Source organism: Xyrauchen texanus, chromosome 35 (genome assembly GCF_025860055.1).
Source record: "Xyrauchen texanus isolate HMW12.3.18 chromosome 35, RBS_HiC_50CHRs, whole genome shotgun sequence".
Classification (NCBI taxonomy): domain Eukaryota; kingdom Metazoa; phylum Chordata; class Actinopteri; order Cypriniformes; family Catostomidae; genus Xyrauchen; species Xyrauchen texanus.
In genome coordinates this window covers 10,262,112-10,286,062 of record NC_068310.1, presented here as the reverse complement: position 1 = coordinate 10,286,062, position 23,951 = coordinate 10,262,112, and the positions used below count along the sequence as shown (strand labels likewise).

The window sequence follows — 23,951 nt, the reverse complement described above, 5'->3', positions numbered from 1 at the left end:
GTGTATCCGGAGAGTCCGATGGGAACATCATATCTAAGTAAACAACAAAGTAGTAAGCAGATGCACAGGCAGTAACATCAAACAAAATCAAGCAAAGACGATGGAGATGGCTGGGCCATGTACTATGAATGAACAAAAGGAGACATCCTCACATAGCACTCAGATGGACACCTTAAAAAGAAAAAGGGGTAGACCATTGGGCACTTCGGAGGACGACGGTGGAGGAGGAGATGAAGATGAAAGGCAAGACCTGGAATGAAATCAGCTAGCTTCCTCAGGACTTCTGGAAAAGAGTAGATGTGTAACCCCAGTGTCCTGGCCAAATTCCCCCATTCCAGCCTTATCAATCATGGCCTCCTAACGATCCACATCCAATAACTGATGTATCACCCAATTCTCTCCTCTCCACCAACAGCTAGTGTGTGGTGAACGTACTGGCACACAAAGGCTTCCAGCGCATCATCCAGGTGGATTCTGCACATTGGTGGTGGTTGAGGAGAACCCCCTAGATCCACCAAAAAGTGTGTCCATGACATCATGGGAAAATCAAAAGAAAGCTGCCAAGACCTCAGAAAAAAAATATTTGTGGACCTTTACAAGTCTGGTTCATCCTTGGGAGCAATTTTCAAATGCCTGTAGGTACCACGTTCATCAGTACAAACAATAGTATGCAAGTATAAACACCATGGGACCACGCAGCCATCATACCGCTCAGGAACGAGACGCATTCGGTCTCCTTGAGCTGAACGTAGTTTGGTGCCAAAAGTGCAAAACAACAGCAAAGGACCTTGTGAAGATAAATATAATAAATAAAGCATGTCAACTAATGAAAACTAAAATGACTTACTAGTCCAAAATTATGTATCCTCTGCTGGATCAAGTCTCTCTTCAAAATACAAATGTTTATCGGAGTCCCGCTCTTCTGCGAAAATTGTTAACTCTTTGTCACTATACAGGATTTTCCTCGCCTGTGTATCTTGCGATCTTTCAAACGTGCAGATAACTGAATTAACTACACTTTCTTTTAAGGCACAAGTCGTGGGCGTTTACCATTTGCATTGATCGCCTCAGCACATTACCGTATGAATAGCACCCTCTGCCCGTGGGTGTGATCACATTAGGGATTATTATCTGGGCCAGGAGAAACTGTACATCACTTTGTTTCATACAGATTACATTGCAGGAGAATATTTGTTTTAAATTTGAATTATTTAAAAATAGAAATCTTAAGCATTCTTTAGACATATGTTTCATGTTTGTGTGATAAATATTCGCGGAGTTTCTGTTCATTTTTGTGACGCTTTTCTGAAATATGCTTGTGAACACAGAGACTGCTGAAAGCTCACCCTTTTTATTTTCTTTATTTTACAAAAGCACAAGGTTTTGTTGTTATTGTGAGGTACACAAATAAAAGTAGACCCTTTATGGTTTCTAATGATGTCTTGCACTTATCTGTATGCCCCAAAATGACAGAGTATTTTATGTTGTTCCGCTTTAATGATGAAAAAACTCCAGCAGGACGCGCTGGCACGTCCGTCGACCTCCGAGGGTTAAGACCTTCTAACTAAACACAAACTTCCACAAACCAAGCCAAAGGATGTCAAAGGACCTCAAAGTACTTCAACGCCAAACAAACGTAACACAAGCACAAAATACTTGCAGGTGTCTGTTTAATATACAATTTGAGAAACGTTTTAAGGCAAGGTCTATAGACTCCATAAAGTTCATTTTCCTGTTAGATTATTTTCATTAATTCTGTCAAAATTCAATCACTAACCTGTTCATGTTTGTCTGATGTGCGTCAATTTAGTTTTACAGTAAAGTTTAGTAGATTAGTCAAAGATTGTTTGTATTAAGAGAGAAGTTGACTGGTATATTTTGATAAATTCGTCACTTGAATTTATGATCACGCTACATGCTCAAACAATATTTAAAAATTAGTGTGATTTTATTTTCAATGGCTATGAGAATACTATTACTCTAAAGAGTTAACATATACGTTAAATCACCTCAGCGCTGACCACAGGTTGATCAGATGTAAATATGAATTCTTTCAATATTAACAGAATTAAGCATAATTCCATTCTTGAGCTAAATTTCTTGCATATAAATTATTAACGGATACAATGATCCTGTTGTATTACATATTTAATGTTAGAGAATTTTAAACGGATTACTTATCTGCTCAATTGTCATTTATCTTGCATTATTTTGGTGGTCGAGCACGGAAACGATTCTTAAACTAATTATTTACACAAAATCCTACAGTTGTCAATAAGAGCACTGCTGAGCTTCAGTGTGTGCTCTATTGTGACTGAGATGAATGCAAGCAGGGAATGCTGAGTAACTGGGAGAACAACAGGAAAGTTAAGTTTCAAACAAGAGAGAGAGGAAGACAGACTGAGAGGTAAGTAAGTGTGTAGGGCATAATCTCCTTATCAGCTTTTAGAGAAAGCCGCCTGTTGTGTTTCAGATGTGAAGTCATTCTGGTTCCACTCACAGTCATGTCAAATGCCTAATACGTGATTTGCGCCTGATTTGATGAGCACAGAACTAAATATCACTATAATTAAATCTTACCATCCGGACTCTTTTTGTGCATGAGCTTGAAAACGACAAAGTAAAACGTTTTCAGTTCTTGAACCTTCTTTTGTCTACAAACACAAACAGGCTCATTTGTAAGTAGATACTTGGACATTTGTTATTCAAGAGTAAAAATGTATCATTGTAGTATAATTTATTTTTAGCTGTAAGGCTGGCATCAAGATGTCGTAAAAGTCAAAGAACTCTGCGAGAACCAAGTCATAATAACTCTCACACAGAAGAACATTTTCACCTGAGTCAACACATCCTACTGAGCAAGGACAATAAAAACACAAATCTCACATCTGACCTCTATCTCACCTCAGGCCAATTTAGGCCAATTCTCCTAAAACTCACAAACATCTGCCCCCCTCTACTCCTCCTTCCCCTTCAGCTCAGAATCACTTCATACTCAGCATCAAAATATCATGACTGATGTATACAAATAATGTGACTGGGCATATAATTTAAAATGTCTCAGTGTGACTGGTATACACTCACCTAAAGGATTATTAGGAACACCATACTAATACTGTGTTTGACCCCCTTTCGCCTTCAGAACTGCCTTAATTCTACGTGGCATTGATTCAACAAGGTGCTGAAAGCATTCTTTAGAAATGTTGGCCCATATTGATAGGATAGCATCTTGCAGTTGATGGAGATTTGTGGGATGCACATCCAGGGCACGAAGTTCCGTTCGACCACATCCCAAAGATGCTCTATTGGGTTGAGATCTGGTGACTGTGGGGGCCATTTTAGTACAGTGAACTCATTGTCATGTTCAAGAAACCAATTTGAAATGATTCGAGCTTTGTGACATGGTGCATTATCCTGCTGGAAGAAGCCATCAGAGGATGGGTACATGGTGGCCATAAAGGGATGGACATGGTCAGAAACAATGCTCAGGTAGGCCGTGGCATTTAAACGATGCCCAATTGGCACTAAGGGGCCTAAAGTGTGCCAAGAACACATGCCCCACACCATTACACTACCACCACCAGCCTGCACAGTGGTAACAAGGCATGATGGATCCATGTTCTCATTCTGTTTACGCCAAATTCTGACTCTACCATCTGAATGTCTCAACAGAAATCGAGACTCATCAGACCAGGCAACATTTTTCCAGTCTTCAACGGTCCAATTTTGGTGAGCTCTTGCAAATTGTAGCCTCTTTTTCCTATTTGTAGTGGAGATGAGTGGTACCCGGTGGGGTCTTCTGCTGTTGTAGCCCATCCGCCTCAAGGTTGTGCGTGTTGTGGCTTCACAAATGCTTTGCTGCATACCTCGGTTGTAATGAGTGGTTATTTCAGGCAAAGTTGCTCTTCTATCAGCTTGAATCAGTCGGCCCATTCGCCTCTGACCTCTAGCATTAACAAGGCATTTTCGCCCACAGGACTGCCACATACTGGATGTTTTTCCCTTTTCACACCATTCTTTGTAAACCCTAGAAATGGTTGTGCGTGAAAATCCCAGTAACTGAGCAGATTGTGAAATACTCAGACCGGCCCGTCTGGCACCAACAACCATGCCACGCTCAAAATTGCTTAAATCACCTTTCTTTCCCATTCTGACATTCAGTTTGGAGTTCAGGAGATTGTCTTGACCAGGACCACACCCCTAAATGCATTAACGCAACTGCCATGTGATTGGTTGATTAGATAATTGCATTAATGAAAAATTGAACAGGTGTTCCTAATAATCCTTTAGGTGAATGTATGGTCTCTTTCTATTGGTAACAAAGTTATAAGGTCTTTGCCAAATGCTGTATAATTCTGGAGGTCTGTCCCCATTCTGTATGCCTGTATGTTAATGAGGTATGTCCCCAGGAATTCCAAACCTAACCACTCCCAAAAAAGTAGCAGTTTGAATTTCTTAGGTTTTGATAAAATGTCTAAATTTTACTTATCACTGTCTAATTGGAATTGATTCATTTATTATGTTACCTGGTCAATAAATTGTTACATTTGAGTTTATTCTGATTTACTCTGAAACTATTGTCTTTAGTAGATTACGTTAAGTCCTCGTTTCTGCAAATCTTCGACCAGGTAAGCAGCGGACTAAAGCCGGTTTTGAGTGGAGCATGGGGCACACTGACTGAGACTTTAGAGCTCCCACTAAATCATTTTCTAAGCATTATTTCTAGTGTACTTAGTGTGTACAGGCTTGATAGGGAATTTCCGTTTAGTGTCGACCAAGCCTAAATAGGGTGAAGTCTAAACCTCTGGTTATTGTAATATTTTCTAGCTAGGTGTACATAGGAAACTATGGCATGATCATATAAAACTACTTTAACTTGGTATGTTGGTCTATCTTTGTAAATGTAGTGGTCATGACCTCTGGGTAGAAATGTTACTCTAATTAAGTGTTTACTATCTAAGGGGACTGAAATGAAGTCAAGTCAAGTGGTTTTTATTGTCGTTTCAACCATATACAGTTAGTACAGTACACAGCAAAACGAGACAATGTTCCTTCAGGACCATGGTGCTACATAAAAACAACAAAGGACCAACATAGGACCACATGAGACTACACAACGAAATAAAATACCTATATAAACTACCTATATATACCTATACAAGTACAGGACAGTACAACAAATTACTGACAATGAACAGGACAATAGACAGTGCAGCGCCGACCAGTACTCAGTAGTGCAAAAAGATGACAGTTTCTAAAATGTAAACATAACATACTATGAGATAATGTTCTATGCACATAGCAGTTATTGAGGTAGCAGACAGTTATAAAGTGACAGTTATTAAAGTGCAACTCAGGACACGTGTGTGTGTCAAACCAGTCTCTGAGTATTGAGAAGTCTGATGGCTTGGGGGAAGAAGCTGTTACACAGTCTGGCCGTGAGGGCCCGAATGCTTCGGTACCTCTTGCCAGACGGGAGGAGGGTAAAGAGTTTGTGTGAGGGGTTGTTCACAATGCTGGTTGCTTTGCGGATACAGTGTTTTTTGTAAATGTCTTTGATGGAGGGAAGAGACCCCAATGATCTTCTCAGCTGTCCTCACTATCCTCTGCAGGGCTTTGAGAAAATTGCATTCAATTTCAAATTGTAATTGCAAAGGCTCTGCAGCTTGAGCAGAAATTTGACCCATGTAAAAATGTACCTGCAGTCATTGGATGTTTACAGCAGCATTTCCATCAAAGGCTTTCAGCCTGACATGTTGCTGTACACACAATGCACATGCTCATGCATCTGAAACAGGGCCAAATCAAAAAGCATGTATTCTCAAAAGAGCAGCGAGATGACCAATATCTCATTCCAGAAAACCTCCAGAGACCAGTAATAAAATTATTATAATATAATATAGTTGTATTATGATCACATTATAATATGCATTATATTATAATGGCTAAGCATGGCCATAGATGGGGAAAGGTTATGCATGACATTGCAGATGTATACTACACATGTATATTTATACTAGACATGTATATTTGTAATGACAATGCCAACCGAACAACCTTACTGGCCCTGAAAATTCCAATGTAAATTTCACTGGTTCTCTTATCAGTGCCAAGAGGGAGGGTATACGGTAGTTGTTTGGTGTGCATCAATGCTGTAAAAACAGTGGCACATGATAATGAACCAAATCATCTCTCGCTGAGAAGCACCAATTTAATTTAAATCTGATCAGGGTAACCATTCCACTGTGTAGACAATGAAAGATGTGTGTATGTAAAATGCTAAACATCAGGCAAAAATGTCATAACCCTGACAGACCACAGAGATCATAGATGATAAAATGTGTGAATGGTCCCTTAAAAAACACTAAGCAGAAAACACATCACCAAAGATGTGAACTGAGTCTTTGACCACAGAGCTGAGAACAATAAAAAAAACTCTGAAAGTTCCCCAGCAGAACTGGGTCCTATATTGCACACAACAGCAGACTGTGCAGACTCAACTGCAAAAACAGCTCAAGGTGCTACACACGTGAAACTGCTCAAAAATATCAGCAGTAATTCAGATCTCACCAAAGATGCTCAGTCTAATTTGATCTCTGAAATAAAATTTGCATTAGACATTGTAATGGTACATGTTTTTCAAACAAAATGCTTATTCCCTCTGATGACACAAACCATACAGTAAGAGACTAAAGCTGTCTGTAACAGTTTGGCTTTGACTATCAGAGGAAAATAAAGATAGTACCACATGTCTAAATGCAAATGAATTAAAGGTTCAACATTAACTGTTTTCGCTCTCTGTGGTTGTTCCCATTTCAGGTTGCAATCTCGTGAGGGATAGATGCCAAAAGGTTTCTGATTCCCCTGCTTCAAGCCAAGACAACAGTTTGATGGAGATGGGTGCGAAAGCAAATCTAACAGGCCATTCACACCTCACAGCTCTACAAAAACAAAAATAGCTGTATGGCCTCCCGGTTTAGCACCGGAACCAAAATTGTGCAACACCAATTGCTCAAGATCAGGTTCCACTCATCTCCTAAACATACAGAGCACACACTTTAATCACTACACGTCATGGAACAAAATAATGGCCTAGATTCTGAAAATAATAATCCACTGAAGATCTGGCCTGCCTCTCACATACACATAACAAACCTGTTTCCATAAAACAGTCACTATTTACAACTTTCCTTTTAAATACTGTAATATACATGGGACATGTGCATGGCTACAGTCACACATCGATGATTTAATTACTAATTGCAAGCAAACTTGCCACCCAAATTTCAACATTTCCACCTACATATAAATCAAACCAATTGATTGTTGTTGGAATGGTTGCAAACCAGAGGGCCCCTGGTTTTCAACACATCGCTAATAACAATGTAAAAATAAAAGTTGACAATATGAAATGCATCGTTCTATCGATCCACAACACATTTTGAAAATAGGCATATATCATCGATTGTGACTTGCCACCAAATCACACACATTAGATAATTTTGAATTAACACTGTTATCATTATATATGTCTGTAACTGTGATTCTACTATCATAGAATTATTATTATAACTCACCTCACTATACACTCACCTAAAGGATTATTAGGAACACCTGTTCAATTTCTCATTAATGCAATTATCTAATCAGCCAATCACATGGCAGTTGCTTCAATGCATTTAGGGGTGTGGTCCTGGTCAAGACAATCTCCTGAACTCCAAACTGAATGTCAGAATGGGAAAGAAAGGTGATTTAAGCAATTTTGAGCGTGGCATGGTTGTTGGTGCCAGGCGGGCGGTCTGAGTATTTCACAATCTGCTCAGTTACTGGGATTTTCACGCACAACCATTTCTAGGGTTTACAAAGAATGGTGTGAAAAGGGAAAAACATCCAGTATGTGGCAGTCCTGTGGGCGAAAATGCCTTGTTGATGCTAGAGGTCAGAGGAGAATGGGCCAACAGATTCAAGCTGATAGAAGAGCAACTTTGCCTGAAATAACCACTCATTACAACCGAGGTATGCAGCAAAGCATTTGTGAAGCCACAACACGCACAACCTTGAGGCGGATGGGTTACAACAGCAGAAGACCCCACCGGGTACCACTCATCTCCACTACAAATAGGAAAAAGAGGCTACAATTTGCAAGAGCTCACCAAAATTTGTTACCACTGTGCAGGCTGGTGGTGGTGGTGTAATGGTGTGGGGGATGTTTTCTTGGCACACTTTAGGCCCCTTAGTGCCAATTGGGCATCGTTTAAATGCCACGGCCTACCTGAGCATTGTTTCTGACCATGTCCATCCCTTTATGGCCACCATGTACCATCCTCTGATGGCTACTTCCAGCAGGATAATGCACCATGTCACAAAGCTCGAATCATTTCAAATTGGTTTCTTGAACATGACAATGAGTTCACTGTACTAAAATGGCCCCCACAGTCACCAGATCTCAACCCAATAGAGCATCTTTGGGATGTGGTGGAACGGGAGCTTCGTGCCCTGGATGTGCATCCCACAAATCTCCATCAACTGCAAGATGCTATCCTATCAATATGGGCCAACATTTCTAAAGAATGCTTTCAGCACCTTGTTGAATCAATGCCACGTAGAATTAAGGCAGTTCTGAAGGCGAAAGGGGGTCAAACACAGTATTAGTATGGTGTATCTAATAATCCTTTAGGTGAGTGTATGTTTAATGATGCATGCCACTGGTGAAGATACTAGTTATACTGAATTTTGTGGTATGTTTCCTTTAATTTATTATCCACTGTAATAATGTATATTGATGGTATATGTTCTAATTGCCTTGAACTCTGTGCCACCTTTACTTAATTCAGATCAAATATATCTAAATTCCACTACCACAAATCACAATGGTAGTAAAAAAAATCTGATTAATTAGACCCCTTTGCATTTTCAAAGACACACTTGAGACCTGATTACCACTCGCACTTGTAACATTAATTCATTGTTTGTATTTTCATCATGTATTGATGTATTACTCAACCTTTTCTCATGTCAGTATAACATTAAGTTCTTCTGAGTTTCATCTTTACATGGTCATTTAAGAAGCTGTTCAGGTATATATGCATTACCAGTGAGAACGCCTTCACCTAATTGAGGTCTGCCCAGAAGACCACCACTGGAGGTGGCAGAGAATTCTTCTAAGAGGCAGATCATCAGTAAAGGGAAGGTGCAACCAGAAGCAGATGTTTCTCCATGATGGGATGACATGTCCACTGAACAAGCCACAAAAGCCTTGATGGACTCTATGAACTGAACACATGTGCTAACCTCAACCAGACACAGTGTTGTGACTTCAGATGCCTCAAAAGATCCATACGGACATCAACCGACATGGCACTGGCTTTCAGCCCTTCGCAACTGCACACACTTCAGCGACTGAGATAAAAATAGAAACTAAGACATAATGACCCCACAGGGACTCTTCTGGAATTGTCCCCGGGGGTCAAGCGGAGGAAACTGTAAGGCTGGCATCAAGATGTAGTAAAAGTCAAAGAACTCTGTGAGAACCAAGTCATAAAAACTCTGTTGGTCTATCTTTGTAAATGTAGTGGTCATGACCTCTGGGTAGAAATGTTACTCTAATTAAGTGTTTACTATCTAAGGGGACTAAACAAATTATTGTAGATAAAAGGGCAAGCAGAAGCAGCCATGTAATTAGTATTTAGTCAATTACTGTTTTAGTGACCAAAACTGGCATATTTGTAACCGTGAGATCCGCGTTCACGGCCGGCGCGAGACTCTCTAAGCGACAGAAATCCGAATGAACGAGCAGTATATAAAACGGAGTTAAATATGATGATTCAATGTAAAATCTAATTTAATAATAATAATAATACTAAGATTAGAACATTAATATATCCTTAGAAACTTTTATAATTAGAGTCAGATAAAATAAGAGGATCTTAAAATGAATAATATAGTTATGTAATCGGAATTAAATAACTTAACTGAATGCGCACGATAAGACAGAACACGCAGGAGACCTTAATCCATGCTGTTGGAAGCCGCCATTGGACCAATAGGTGGACACCCTTACAGAGCCATTTAATAATTTCTTATAAATATGCAAGACTAAGACACATCTGATATAAAGCCACTTGTCTGATGAAGGTCTGACACAATTTTGAAGTCGAAATGTCCAAAACTATTTGTTCCATAATGATTTATATAAGTGTACTTCCAAAAAAAGGACATTCGTAGTACTCCGTAAAACAATGAACAAAGTGGTTCAAAACACACAATTTGTTTCTATTTGAAATGTAAAAAATAGCACACAAACCAAAATCTACATGAAGATATATATTTTTTTGTATTATTTGGTAATATATTATAATGCATTCCATATATATTTAAGCATTTTATAAACAATGTGAAAAGAAAATTACAATTTGAAAAGTTGCAATGGAATTAATCTTTTACTTTCAATAAAGATGCTTCTGTAAAATCTTTCCCCATACCCAGCTTTTCAGACTTTTGCTCTGCAGTTCACCCAGGGTCTTTAGCTACTGCCTCAAGCTAGGGAGCCTAGCTCACCGGCTTCTATCACTGTTAGTGAAGCCTGGAGCACACCTGCTCCCAATGTAAACTGAACGAAAAGCAGTGGAAATAAATCAATGCATTGGGAATGCGTGTGCTCCAGAGTCTAACATAGTGAGTGAATGAGAGTGGCTCATCTCGGCTTGAATGACATGTCCGAGCCCCCTGGATGTGCAGTTGAACAGGAGGTTTGATGAAAACCTCCAGGCCCTTGATGATGTTGACTGAAGCAGAGGAGGGTGGATCAGATTGTGGGTCCAAAAGCAGAGTTCTTTGTCAGAGTTCTTACGCAACACGCTATAACTGCACACGTGTGTAAAAGTGCAAACACAAACAAACAGTCCAAGGTTTTCCACTCTGAACATTCACAAATCGGCATATATCGGAAATATACAACCCTCTTATTGTTGTTTTCATCTTTTCATTAGCTACACGACCCTGCATTAAAAAATGATCTAGCTTTTCATTGGCCGGCCTTATCCAGAGACAAACCAGGATGATGCAAATCTTTATATCACTTGTGTTGACTATCCTTTTTGGCTATTTTGAGTAACTACACGATCACAATGGCACAGAACACTTTGAGAGAGGACTCATTTTATTCAAAAGACCCTCCCAAATATAATGTTTGGGTGTTTTGCTACTGAAACGCTACACAGAGTGCAAGATTTTGCAGAGAATGGACATGATGACATGTGTTGAATATGTAAAACCTGATTTTTGGACTAAAATCCCCTTCCCAAATAGTTTTTATTATTATTTTACATTTATTTATTGCAATGACAAAGTTTGGAGGATTGTGCTCATCTGTGTTTGGCTGGAAGACAATAAATGTCATAACTTCCGGCTTCATTTTCCGTGTTTTGATTTTCACTATTGAAAATCTTATTGTTGTAACTTTGCGATCGTCAAAATCTCTTTAAAATATCAAATCTTGAGACTCAGGTCTTTCAAATGATATATTGGATGTAACTATAAGATTACAATTTCACAGTTTAAACATGCATTAATTAACAGGTCCCAGACGTGCTCTTCCGCTGGCCATGGCTGACACACTGACATGCACAGAACGAGCAGAATGGCTGGTGGCATTGTCATGCTGGAGGGTCATGTCAGGATGAGCCTGCAGGAAATGTACCACATGAGGGAGGAGGATGTCTTCCCTGTAACGCACAGCATTGAGATTGCCTGCAATGACGACAAGCTCAGTCCGATGATGCTGTAACACACTGCCCCAGACCATGATGGACCCTCCACCTCCAAATCGATCCGGCTCCAGAGTACAGGCCTCGGTATAAATGAGAGTCCGACAATCACACCTGTTGAGACAAAACTGCGACTAGTCACTGAAGAGCACTTTTTGCCAGTCCTCTCTGGTCTAGTGAAGGTGGTTTTGTACCCATAGGCGACGTTGTTGCCGGTGATGTCTGGTAAGGACCTGCCTTATAACAGGCCTACAAGGCCTCAGTCCAGCATCTCTCAGCCTATTGCGGACAGTCTGAGCACTGATGGAGTGAACGTGCATTCCTGGTGTAACCATGACAGTTGTTGTTGCCATCCTGTACCTGTCCTGCAGGTGTGATATTTGGATGTACTCGATCCTGTGCAGGTGTTGTTACACATGGTCTGCCACTGTGAGGACGATAAGCTGTCCTTCCCGTCTCCCTCTGCCATCTTAGGCGTCTCACAGTACAGATATTGCAATTTATTGCACTGGCCACATCTGCAGTCCTCATGCCTCCATGCAGCATGCCTAAGGCACGTTCACACAGATGAGCAGGGACCCTGGGCATCTTTCTTTTGGTGTTTTTCAGAGTCAGTAGAAAGGTCTCATTAGGGTCCTAAGTTTTTATAACTGTGACCTTAATTGCCTACCTTCTGTAAGCTGTTAGTGTCTTAACGTCCATTCCACAGGCGCATGTTCAATAACTGTTTATGGTTCATTGAACAAGTTTTAAACATTGTTTAAAACCTTTACAATAAAGATCTGTAAAATTATTTGGATTTTACAAAATTATCTTTAAAATACAGTGTCCTGAAATAGGGATGTTTCTTTTTTTGCTGAGTTTATTATGTCCCCATTTCTTATTATTTAATAACATGATTAATAATCATGACATGATGGAAATTATTCTCAACTATAAACAACTAATTCCCAATTCCTTTACAAATGCATTTCATAAATGACAATTTGGAACTTTCCAAGAGTAGTCCATGTTCCTGGTAAAAGAGAACAATGTATTCTCTGATGCTGCACATTTTCACTGAACAACCACAAACGCTATGAAGATCACTTAAGCACAAGGTGATAAAAACTTGTGTATGATGTTTAAGAACTGACAGTTAAGCAAGAGTGGTGAGATTGACCTTTGAACATATGCGTAATACACTCGCAAAAGGGGTCCTAGAAATATGGGTTAACCCTTGACATTTCAGACTGCGTAACCTTCCAACTGGTTTAGAGTATGTCCCTGGATGCACCTGGGCTTCTGATGGATGAGAAGGTGGGTGAGGGGAACAAGGATTTCCCTAAGATTACAGGTTGTAAAGAAAGACCCCTGAGCACCGGCCTACGCGCATACATTCCTGCTCTGGAACACACCCTTGCCAAGTACAACTGTATGTAAATGTTTGTGGTGCCTGTGAGCAGCCACATCAAACAGCAGGTGTATCCTGCCTCCGCAGTAGTTGAGGATGCTCCTAATCGGCAAAGAAGTCAGAGAAGAGAGGCACTAGTGTTTTGATCTCAGATATTAAAATGTCAACTTTTCTCTGACTGAACTGAAAAAGAAGTGTTGCAATATGATGCAACACTACTAATGACCCACAGGGGTCAGCATCTATCACCATAAACCTATTTACCAGCCTCTATTTTCTTACAAATAAGGGATTTATCAGGACAAGCATTCGTTTTAACCTGGCTCAAGTCACTCTCTCTAATAATGCTCCTTTATATGTTTAAAGCTTGCTCTGTTTCTTTATCACCCTCATTCCTGAGGCAGTGTCTAGAAGACTCTGGTACACAAAGATAAATATATAATGGATCGTTACAGATCTGGAAGCCAATTGGTTAATACAGAGTTCCAGTGGTGCCAAAATTCAAATATTGATCAAATTGCTGTGATGTCACACATCAAGAAACCACACTTCCTGGTTCTTCAGAGCAGCATCTTTTAATGTTGGATGAGCAGCACAATGTTTTAATAACCTTCCAATAATTACCATTGAAATATTAAAAGTTATTAAAGTGTTATCTATAGTTTATAGTGCATAAATATATGTAGGTACTTTGAATTGGTTTTAACTTGACACAATAGGCATGTATGATTTTGTCGGACATGTAACGGGTTGATGAATACACATCCAATTCCTCAGATTTTTAACACAGTTAAAGCCTGAGAAATTTGAAATACATATGAAAACTAAGACAAGCAATGAATGCAAACAGCAAGTGTGCACTACAGTGTTGGAGATGGGGTCCTATTTATCCCGCACTTGATAATATGTTATATGTTGGTGTTCACTTAAGCTGTAATTAAACTAATAATCACATGTTACAAATGAGAAATGTAGGTATATATTTAACAATTACTCAAACTATTATAGTGAATTAAAAACAGAAGTCACAAATCAACTGAATCGAGCAAAGTGTATTTTTACATAGACAAGACATGGACGAATTTAAATTAATAAATGGAATTCCAGCATTAACACACAAAACATTTCTAATTATTAATTAACGCGTGTGTGCATGTGTGTGTGTGCACATGCATGAGTACAAGTTTGGAAGAGTGAGAGTCGATTGGGGAAACTCCAGAGGTTAGGTGGAGAAACTGAAGAGCCAAATACGTGGTTAACACCGTACACTTCTCCTCAACTTTTCTGCCAGCGCTATCGGCAATGATGAGCAGATTCCAAAAAGTTGCTTTTGTCTCTGCGTTGCAACGTGATCCTCAGAGATCTCATTCACTGAACAGCGATGCCGGGCCTCTGTCAAATTGGACCGTGCGTTGGCAGTGCAATTTGACCAGACACTCCTGTAAAGTTTCCACCGCCTCCTTCGTTTTTGTAATCACCCGTACACCTGCAGTTCGTTCCGCTCGTTCTTGTCTGAATGATCTCCACCATTTCATTCCAAACCACCATCTTTTAAACTCTCTCCCACACAGAGTCACATCAAGGTGATTAAGGACAGGTGCAAATGTTCCTGCATGTGTGCGGTTTGCTGTACCGTCACATCACATTTTAAAAACATGCAGTATAATTTAAACAACCATTGAACAGAACAAAAAAATAAAACTAAAAATTCAACAGGATTTCTAAGAGAACAGCTGTTATATGTATTTATGCTGCCCTCTTGAGGAAAAGCCCAACAGGTGTCAGCTCACAGTCAATCACCAGTCATCATCCACAGTTACCACAGCAACCGCTCCTCCTAATTATACAAGCACGTTGAGGGAACTATAAAAGCTAAAGAGAAGACGGTAATGTCATCAACCATGAGTAGAACAGTGTCCTCTTAAAGTCCTCTTTCTTACCGTGGAGTTCAGAGATGTCATATGTATTAAGTCTGAGTGTAGCATATCTACCAGATCTAGCAGAAAAAACTATGGAAAAAAATACCACCTTTTTAAATGCAGTTCAGAAGACAGACCGTACATGCAGAAGTAGTCACACTATGGCTCAATCACCTTGAACACCCTATTCACCCATCTCTCATCCTTCTCTCTACTCCATTCTTATTTCCACTTATAACTCAACTTTCACAATAAGCATCCTCTCCCATGTGTGAGTGTTTAAGTTATCACTCGAGACAGCGCTTTATTAAACCATCTGACATTAACCTGCAGACCGAGGCTAAATTTAAACCTGCGAATGCTGGCATGATCCTTACTAGTGCATAATACTGTAATTTACTGTGTAATACATTACACTATTATCACACTAAAAGGTACATACAGTTGAAGACATACACTTTAGCCAAATGCATTTAAACTCAGTTTTTCACAATTCCTGACATTTATTCGTAGGAAACATTACCTGTCTTAGTAAAGTTAGTATCATTACTTTATTTTAAGAATGTGAAATGTCACGGGGGCCTGGGTAGCTCAGCAAGTAAAGACAACGACTACCACACCTGGAGTCGCAAGTTCGAATCCAGGGCGTGCCAAGTGACTCCAGTCAGACTTCCCAAGCAACCAATTGGCCCAGTTGCTAGGGTGGATAGTGTCACATTGGGTTAACCTCCTTGTGGTCGCCATAATGTGGTTCTCGCTCTGAGGGGTGCGTGGCGAGTTGTGCGTGTAGAAAAGAGTGAAGCCTCCACACATGCCATGTCTCCGCAGTAACGGAGTACGTGACGGTGTACGGAGGCAACTGAGATTCACCCTCCACCACCCGGATTGAGGCAAGTCGCTGCAGAGAGCGCATTGGGAACTGGGCATCCCAAAGTGGGGAGAAAAGGGGAGAAAACAAAGAAATGTCTGAATAATAGTAGAGATAATTATTTATTTCAACTTTTATTTCTTTCATCACATTTCCAGTGGGTCAGAAATTTACATAACACTTTGTTAGAATTTGGTAGCATTGCCTTTAAATTGTTTAACTTGGGTCAAACATTTTGGGTAGCCTTCCACAAGCTTCTCACAATAAGTTGCTGGAATTTTGGCCCATTCCTCCAGACAAAACTGGTGTAACCGAGTCAGGTTTTTAGCCCTCCTTGCTCACACATGCTTTTTCAGTTCTGCACAAAAATCGGATTGAGGTCAGGGCTTTGTGATGGCCACCCCAATACCTTGACTTTGTTGTCCTTAAGCCATTTTGCCACAACTTGAGGTATGCTTTGAGTCATTGTCCATCTGGAAGACCCACTTGCGACCAAGTTTCACTTCCTGGCTGATTTCTTGAGATGTTGCTTCAATATATCCACATCATTTTCCTTCCTCGTGATGCCATCTTTTTTGTGAAGTGCACCAGTCCCTCTTGCAGCAAAGCAGCCCCACAACAAAATGCTGCCACCCCCATACTTCACAGTTGGTATGGTGTTCTTTGGCCTGCAAGCATCACCCTTATTCCTTCAAACATAACGATGGTCATTATGGCCAAACAGTTACATTTTTGTATCATGAGACCAGAGGACATTTCTCCAAAAAGTAAGATCTTTGTCCCCATGTGCACATACAAAATGTAGTCTGGCTTTTTTTTATGGCAGTTTTGGAGCAGTGGCTTCTTATTTGCTGAGCAGCCTTTCAGGTTAAGTCGATATTGGACTTGTTTTACTGTGGATATACACTCACCTAAAGGATTATTAGGGGTGTGGTCCTGGTCAAGACAATCTCCTGAACTCCAAACTGAATGTCAGAATGGGAAAGAAAGGTGATTTAAGCAATTTTGAGCGTGGCATGGTTGTTGCTGCCAGACGGGCCGGTCTGAGTATTTCACAATCTGCTCAGTTACTGGGATTTTCACGCACAACCATTTCTAGGGGTTTACAAAGAATGGTGTGAAAAGGGAAAAACATCCAGTATGCGGCAGTCCTGGGGGGGCGAAAATGCCTTGTTGATGCTAGAGGTCAGAGGAGAATGGGCCGACTGATTCAAGCTGATAGAAGAGCAACTTTGCCTGAAATAACCACTCCTAACAACCTAGGTATGCAGCAAAAGCATTTGTGAAGCCACAACACGCACAACCTTGAGTCAGATGGGCTACAACAGCAGAAGACTCCACCGGGTACCACTCATCTCCACTACAAATAGGAAAAAGAGGCTACAATTTGCAAGAGCTCACCAAAATTGGACAGTTGAAGACTGGAAAAATGTTGCCTGGTCTGATGAGTCTTGATTTCTGTTGAGACATTCAGATGGTAGAGTCAGAATTTGGCGTAAACAGAATGAGAACATGGATCCCTCATGCCTTGTTACCACTGTGCAGGCTGGTGGTGGTGGTGTAATGGTGTGGGGGATGTTTTCTTGGCACACTTTAGGCCCCTTAGTGCCAATTGGGCATCGTTTAAATGCCACGGCCTACCTGAGCATTGTTTCTGACCATGTCCATCCCTTTATGGCCACCATGTACCCATCCTCTGATGGCTACTTCTAGCAGGATAATGCACCATGTCACAAAGCTCGAATCATTTCAAATTGGTTTCTTGAACATGACAATGAGTTCACTGTACTAAAATGGCTCCCACAGTCACCAGATCTCAACCCAATAGAGCATCTTTGGGATGTGGTGGAACGGGAGCTTCGTGCCCTGGATGTGCATCCCACAAATCTCCATCAACTGCAAGATGCTATCCTATCAATATGGGCCAAAATTTCTAAAGAATGCTTTCAGCACCTTGTTGAATCAATGCCACGTAGAATGAAGGCAGTTCTGAAGGCGAAAGGGGGTCAAACACAGTATTAGTATGGTGTTCCTAATAATCCTTTAGGTGAGTGTATATGCACATTTCTCATTTATTGGACTTTGGTGCTTTGCGCAACAACTGCTTAGCCATGGAAAAAGTGCAGAGTATAGGCACGTTATTCTGCACGTCACAAGGTCCTTTGCTGTTGTTGTGGGATTGATTTGCACTTTTTGCACCAAACTAAGTTCATCTCTAGGAGAAAGAATGCTTCTTCCTGAACGGTATGATAACTGCGTGGTTCAATGGTGTTTATACTTATGTACTAGGGCTGAGACGGTTACCGCATTACCGCAATACCGCGGTCACGTGACTCCAACCGCGGGTCTGAGCTTGTCACCGTCGTCACCGCAAAAAAACAAAAACAAAAAAAACATTGGCCTGCACATGTGTGCACGTTGTGTCTAATGACATGGATTCGTTGTGTCTAATGATATGGATTATGTCTAATGATATTAGCCTACATGGATTCAAGGTTTTCTAAACAAAACTTATCAAAATATGGAGCAAATCCGACCTTTCGCGAGTTGGGGAGCGCAATGTTCCATGACACATAATAACATTCCATTTGTATTAGAGATGCTGCGGATGGGCTATTATTATTTAATCCATAACCGCATCACAAAACTCATCTGTCCGCACCAACGTTTTTTGATAAATTTTCAAAACCGCATCCATGGCGCTGACTGTTTTAAGGTCTGAGCGATGCAAGGCTGCTGCCGCGAGGCTAGAAAGCTCTTGGCTGTTCTAGAAAGGAGACTGATCCAATGCAGCAAAGATATTTTAAAGGCTAAAGTCCCTAGTAGGCTATAGCCTATTGGCTATGTTGTATCCCCAGAATATCAGCAGTGAAGTCCGTTTCGATTGGCACAGGGATAAAAATAAATAAATAAATAGTAACGCACATCGGCAAACCTGACTACTAGGCTACTGTAGCCTAAAATTTTATCATTTTGTTTTGAATTTTGTTTAAAATGCATTTTAAGATTTCTATTTATTTCTCATGTCTGTGAGGCAGTAGGCCTAGCCGCCGAGTTTCGGTTCATTTATGAGAGAGCTCACGCGCAAGAGATCGCATCGGCGCTTCCACGTCCTGCTGCTGATTATATGTCTGCTATATTTGCTTCTTATTTATTAATTCCAGGCAATTAGTTAATGAAACAGTGATTAAAATTAAGATACAATTTATACAAAACAAAATTTTAAGTTAAAGAAAGGCTTTCTACAAAACTTAATAAAGTGGTCAAAATCATGTCTGACCCATCTTCAATGCGAATGTATCTGAGAATAATCTTAAATAAGGAAATCTATACAGTGATTAGTTCATGCCAAATTACTGCTTGATGAAAATTTGACTATTTAAAATTGTGCTCGTTTTTTTTCTTCGGATGTAGGTGACAATATTTAAAGTCTGTCTATCAAAAGCGACTTCTGATGTGTGCGCCAAAGTCTGTCGGGGGGGGGGGGGGACTTCTCTGATCCAATGTAATGTATTTAATGCGGTTTACCGCTATACCGCGGGAATATCTTGCTTTTCAACCGCGGTTAGAAAAAATCCATACCGCCCCAGCCCTATTATGTACTATTGTTGTACAGGTGAATGAGTTACCTTCAGGGCTTTGCAAATTGCTCCCAAGGATGAACCAGACTTGTGAAGGTCCACAATTATTTTTGAGGTCTTGTACATCCACAGGTACACATACAATTGACTCCAATTATCAGAAGCTTAATTAGGCTTGATATTTTTGGGAATTTTCCTAGCTGCTTTAAAGCACAGTTAACTTAGTGTACGTAAACCTCTCACCCACTGGAATTGTGATGTAGTCAATTAAAAGTGAAACAATCTGTCTGTAAAAAATTGTTGGAAAAATGACTCATGTCATGCACAAAGTACATGTCCTAAACGACTTGTAAAACTATAGATTGCTAATATGAAATCTGTGGGGTGGTTAAAAAAATGAGTATTAATGACCTAAAATGAGTTCAACAACCTAAGTATGTAAACTTCTGACTTCAACTGTACCAAACCACTTCAGGAGCTGACAAGATAATTTTTTTCTTTCCTTTAATCGACATAAAACTTTGCAATATGACAATATATTTGCATTGTGACCAGGAATTAATAAAATACTTATATATATATATATATATATATATATATATATTTTTTTTTTTATTATTATTATTTTAATATATATATATATATCTTTTTTATAATTCTGAGATTGGTAATTAACTTTATGTATTTAGTTTGAGAAAAATGTCACTTAAATGAAACGGGCATTAAACATTTTTAAATACATTTTGTAAGCTGTTACTTTGGATGTCCAGAAAGTTTGGTACTTTTCTGACAGTTGCAAAATCTTGTGGTAAAAGTCAAAATTGTTATATTCAACCAAAATTTTTATTTATGCTTACGGTAACTCTAGGAGATCATTCTTAATTGCAGACACCAGAAAAGCCTGAGGGAGAGTAATTGGAGTTGCTGCTTCCTGGGTGAAACTGGACTACAATCGCCTTCTGGGACTCAAATGTCATTTTGATGGGGTTTGAGATAATGGTGAGGACGACACTGAATAATAGAAAGCTGGTGAGCTGTGCTAGCAGCCGTTTGTTGCAGTCTAGAACAGACCAGATCACCCCTAATGCCTATAGAGCCTGTGGCAGGAGAATAAACACAATCAGTAAACTGTGCTAGGAAAGAATGACCAACACTAGGACCGCCACTAAAATGTACCACAGCATTAGGTCAACAAACATTCAATAAGTTTTAATTATGTTGTCTCATTAATTCAGTGCAAGTCATCAGAATAAGGTAAATGCCCTGGCTATTGTGCTGTAGGTGTTTTGCATTTAGTTTTAAAACTGAATGATATCAACATTGAACGTTGTTATATATTTTTGTTATATATTAATTAGAAGATGAATTCCATGTAGGGATACATGTAGTAGTCCCAACAAGCAATTTCTTATTTTAAATGACACTGTTTTTTTTAGTTGGTAGATCTTATTGAGTTGGTCATTTAAAAGTAGATCATCACACAAAAAAGTGTGGGCACCCCTGATCTAGACTGTAAGGGTTTTCATGAAATGACATGCTTGAACCATGGTATGGTATTCTCTGACATAATATTTTTCCCCTGACACCAACGTGCCTATACTCTGCACTTCTTCCATGGCTAAGCAGTTGTTGTGCAAAGCACCAAAATCCAATAAAAGAGAAAGGTGCATATATATATATATATATATAAATAAAAGAAAAAATCCTATACAGTTTTGATATCGCAATACACTAAAAGATGATTATTTATGATAATATTGCGATCCAAATATAATTACAATATCCAGAGATCCACCATCGGTCTCAGCCGATAAAATCAATTATCTGCATTATGGGACATGTTTTTTAAAAAGTCAATGATCAGGGCAAAATTGGGAGGAAAAATACTGACAATAAGTCTACAGCTCTGTGTTAAATAAAAGGTCTCTTGTATGGAATTACTTTGAATTGGGAGACAATGACAGCAAAGTTGTGATTTGTAAATTTGTACTGCTAGAATTTCTCAAGGTGGAACAACAGTTAACACAACTAATACGATTGTTCACCTTAAAGCTTGACACCGCAAGGAGTACGAGCTTGTTCCCCTTAGTCCCCTGTTCACTGTGTAAAGCGCTTTGAGTGTAGTGTCAGAAAAGCTCTACATAAATGTAAAATTAATTCATTGAATATTCTCTGGATTTGATAAATTGCTGCGAGGTAACACACAGATAACATTTGTAAGCATACAAGTTGTAAGTTTTACTCTCCTCCAGCATAGCTTACCACCCACAAACCTACCCACACATCCACAGAAAAAACAAAGAGAGAAACACACATTTGTGAATTTTGCAGCTCAAATGGTGTAGTACAGGCCAAGAACTGATCCGCACACACATCTTTCATCACTATGGTGTGCGCTGGGATATAAACAAGTAGCGCAGTACAATAATGACTGAGTAAATGAAGTGATTAAAAGTAGAGCTTTAGGCATTAATAGACAAATAAAGGCCCAATGACCACAGGAGACTCTTACCTGACAATCAAAGTCCTGGAAGTTCTGTCCATTCTGCGTGGAAAGACAGACAGAGAGAAGGAGAAGAGATATGACAAATATATAGAGGATTTAGCTGTGCCACTTTGAAAGTATGTGACATTAAGACAGCAGAGTCTAAAGCCCAAAGTATACTTCTGTCAGACGCGGACGTTCAGCATACATGCATAACATATTTCATCATCAGCAGTGCATGTGAGCACCGGATGCGCAGTCCGATTTTTCTCACCACGCATCTTTGAAGGCACAGAATGCGCATGTACCCGGAAAAATTTGCACAAATTAGTGAGTCCAAAATGTGGCAACACTCACATTTCAGCCATTGCTGTCACGAAGATGAGCTAGCTGCTGAGCCATAGGACACCAAGCTAAAAACAATAGCAGTGGATGTGCACGTCATGTGTGTGAGGAGACATCTTAATGGGTCTTAAGTCCTGAAGAGAAATAGTCCTGTGCCTTAAAGCAGTCGTAGCGCGCTTGTGCCAAACATCTGTGTATGCGTGCACCGACAAATAAAGTATACTTTAACAGGCTCGCATTAGACTGCACGCAGACGCTGAGTGTTCACGTCAGAATCGAAGAATACTTTGGGCTAAAAGACACAACGGCTCAATTTAGACCTTGTATTGACAGTGTAAGGTGATCCTATCGCAAGTGGACAGACGAGACAAGCTTTAATTTACACACAGGTCAACCAAGTTAATGTGTGTTTGTTGGAAGTTCATATCTGGTGCAATATAGGCCTTAACCACGCATATCCTAGAGATGTGCGTGGATAGTCGACATTCGGTTAACCAATCGACACACAACTATTCAAATACCAAAATCACAATTTGGTTATTCTACACGTGCAATGGAGGTCTACAACCCAAATGGGCTTCCGGATGTTTATGGGTCATTATTCAAGTATAGGACGAGTTAGGGTACGTTCAAACTTGCTTTTGTGTGCATCTGCACTGTTTTTCTGTACACCGTTAACACATGCTGGATGGACGTCTTTGACTGTTGAGCTGAATCTCACAGTTTTACTTCTAGTGTCTTGCGTTTGTTCACTACATTTGTAGACACCAAGTAAATACATTTAGAGCTTTAATTTTTATGAATGCATCTGGAAACATTTGTGTTGCGTTTCATTCGTTGTGCTGTGTTCTAAAGAAGTTGAGATTGCAAAAAGTGACTTCATGGGACTGATACACCATTAAACATAATAAACGGTAAGGTGTGCAATTCCATTTGGTTTTAAATGGAAATGTGAACCTGCCCGGGGAGAGTGCATATACAGGCAGTGATTATTTTTGTTTAACTTTTGGTTAAGATTTTATAATTTGAAGGTCTATGGATTGCACTATTTAGGCTGATATCTCACTGGACACTTTATTTGCTGCTATTTTAAGTTATGTTTGAGGAAATTGCAATACACGTTTTTTTAATTTCAAATTTCCGACTGCCAATGAAAAAACAATTAAACTTTCTCATGGTTAACCAGATGTTAAAGGGGACCTATTATGCAAAATTCACTTTTACATGGTGTTTGTACATAAATGTGAGTCGGCAGTGTGTGTACACATCCACCCTACAGTGTTAAAAGTCCACCCACTCCTCATACTTCTATTAATCAAAAACAGTGTTGTCAAATGGTTTTCGTTCCTGCTATAATGTGACGTCACATTAGAGCAGGCCTCACCCACGATTGGTGATGTACTCCACCCTCCTCCCCGGAGTGATCTACACACAGTCTGCCATTTTTATCAGAGCTGGAGCAGATACAGTGAGAAGAATAATGTCTCAGCTTCTTAACCGTCATAAGTGTTCTGTTGTTGGCTGTAAAAGTGAATATAAGAGTCTTCATGTATTTCCGGCATCAGAGCCACTGAAGACGCAATGGACAAGGTTTT

At 39.8% G+C, this 23,951-nt stretch overlaps 1 protein-coding gene across 3 annotated transcripts in view; it reads right to left on the bottom strand.

The window, feature by feature from the left end:
- Nucleotides 1–23,951, bottom strand: part of LOC127629154 (protein NDRG3-like) — a 107,102-nt gene that overhangs the window by 49,457 nt on the left and 33,694 nt on the right. For all 3 annotated transcript variants that reach the window (XM_052106251.1, XM_052106252.1, XM_052106254.1), the window contains exon 3: nt 22,039–22,071. In XM_052106251.1, the coding sequence (XP_051962211.1) occupies nt 22,039–22,071 (33 nt within the window). The remainder of the gene's footprint in view (nt 1–22,038; nt 22,072–23,951) is intronic.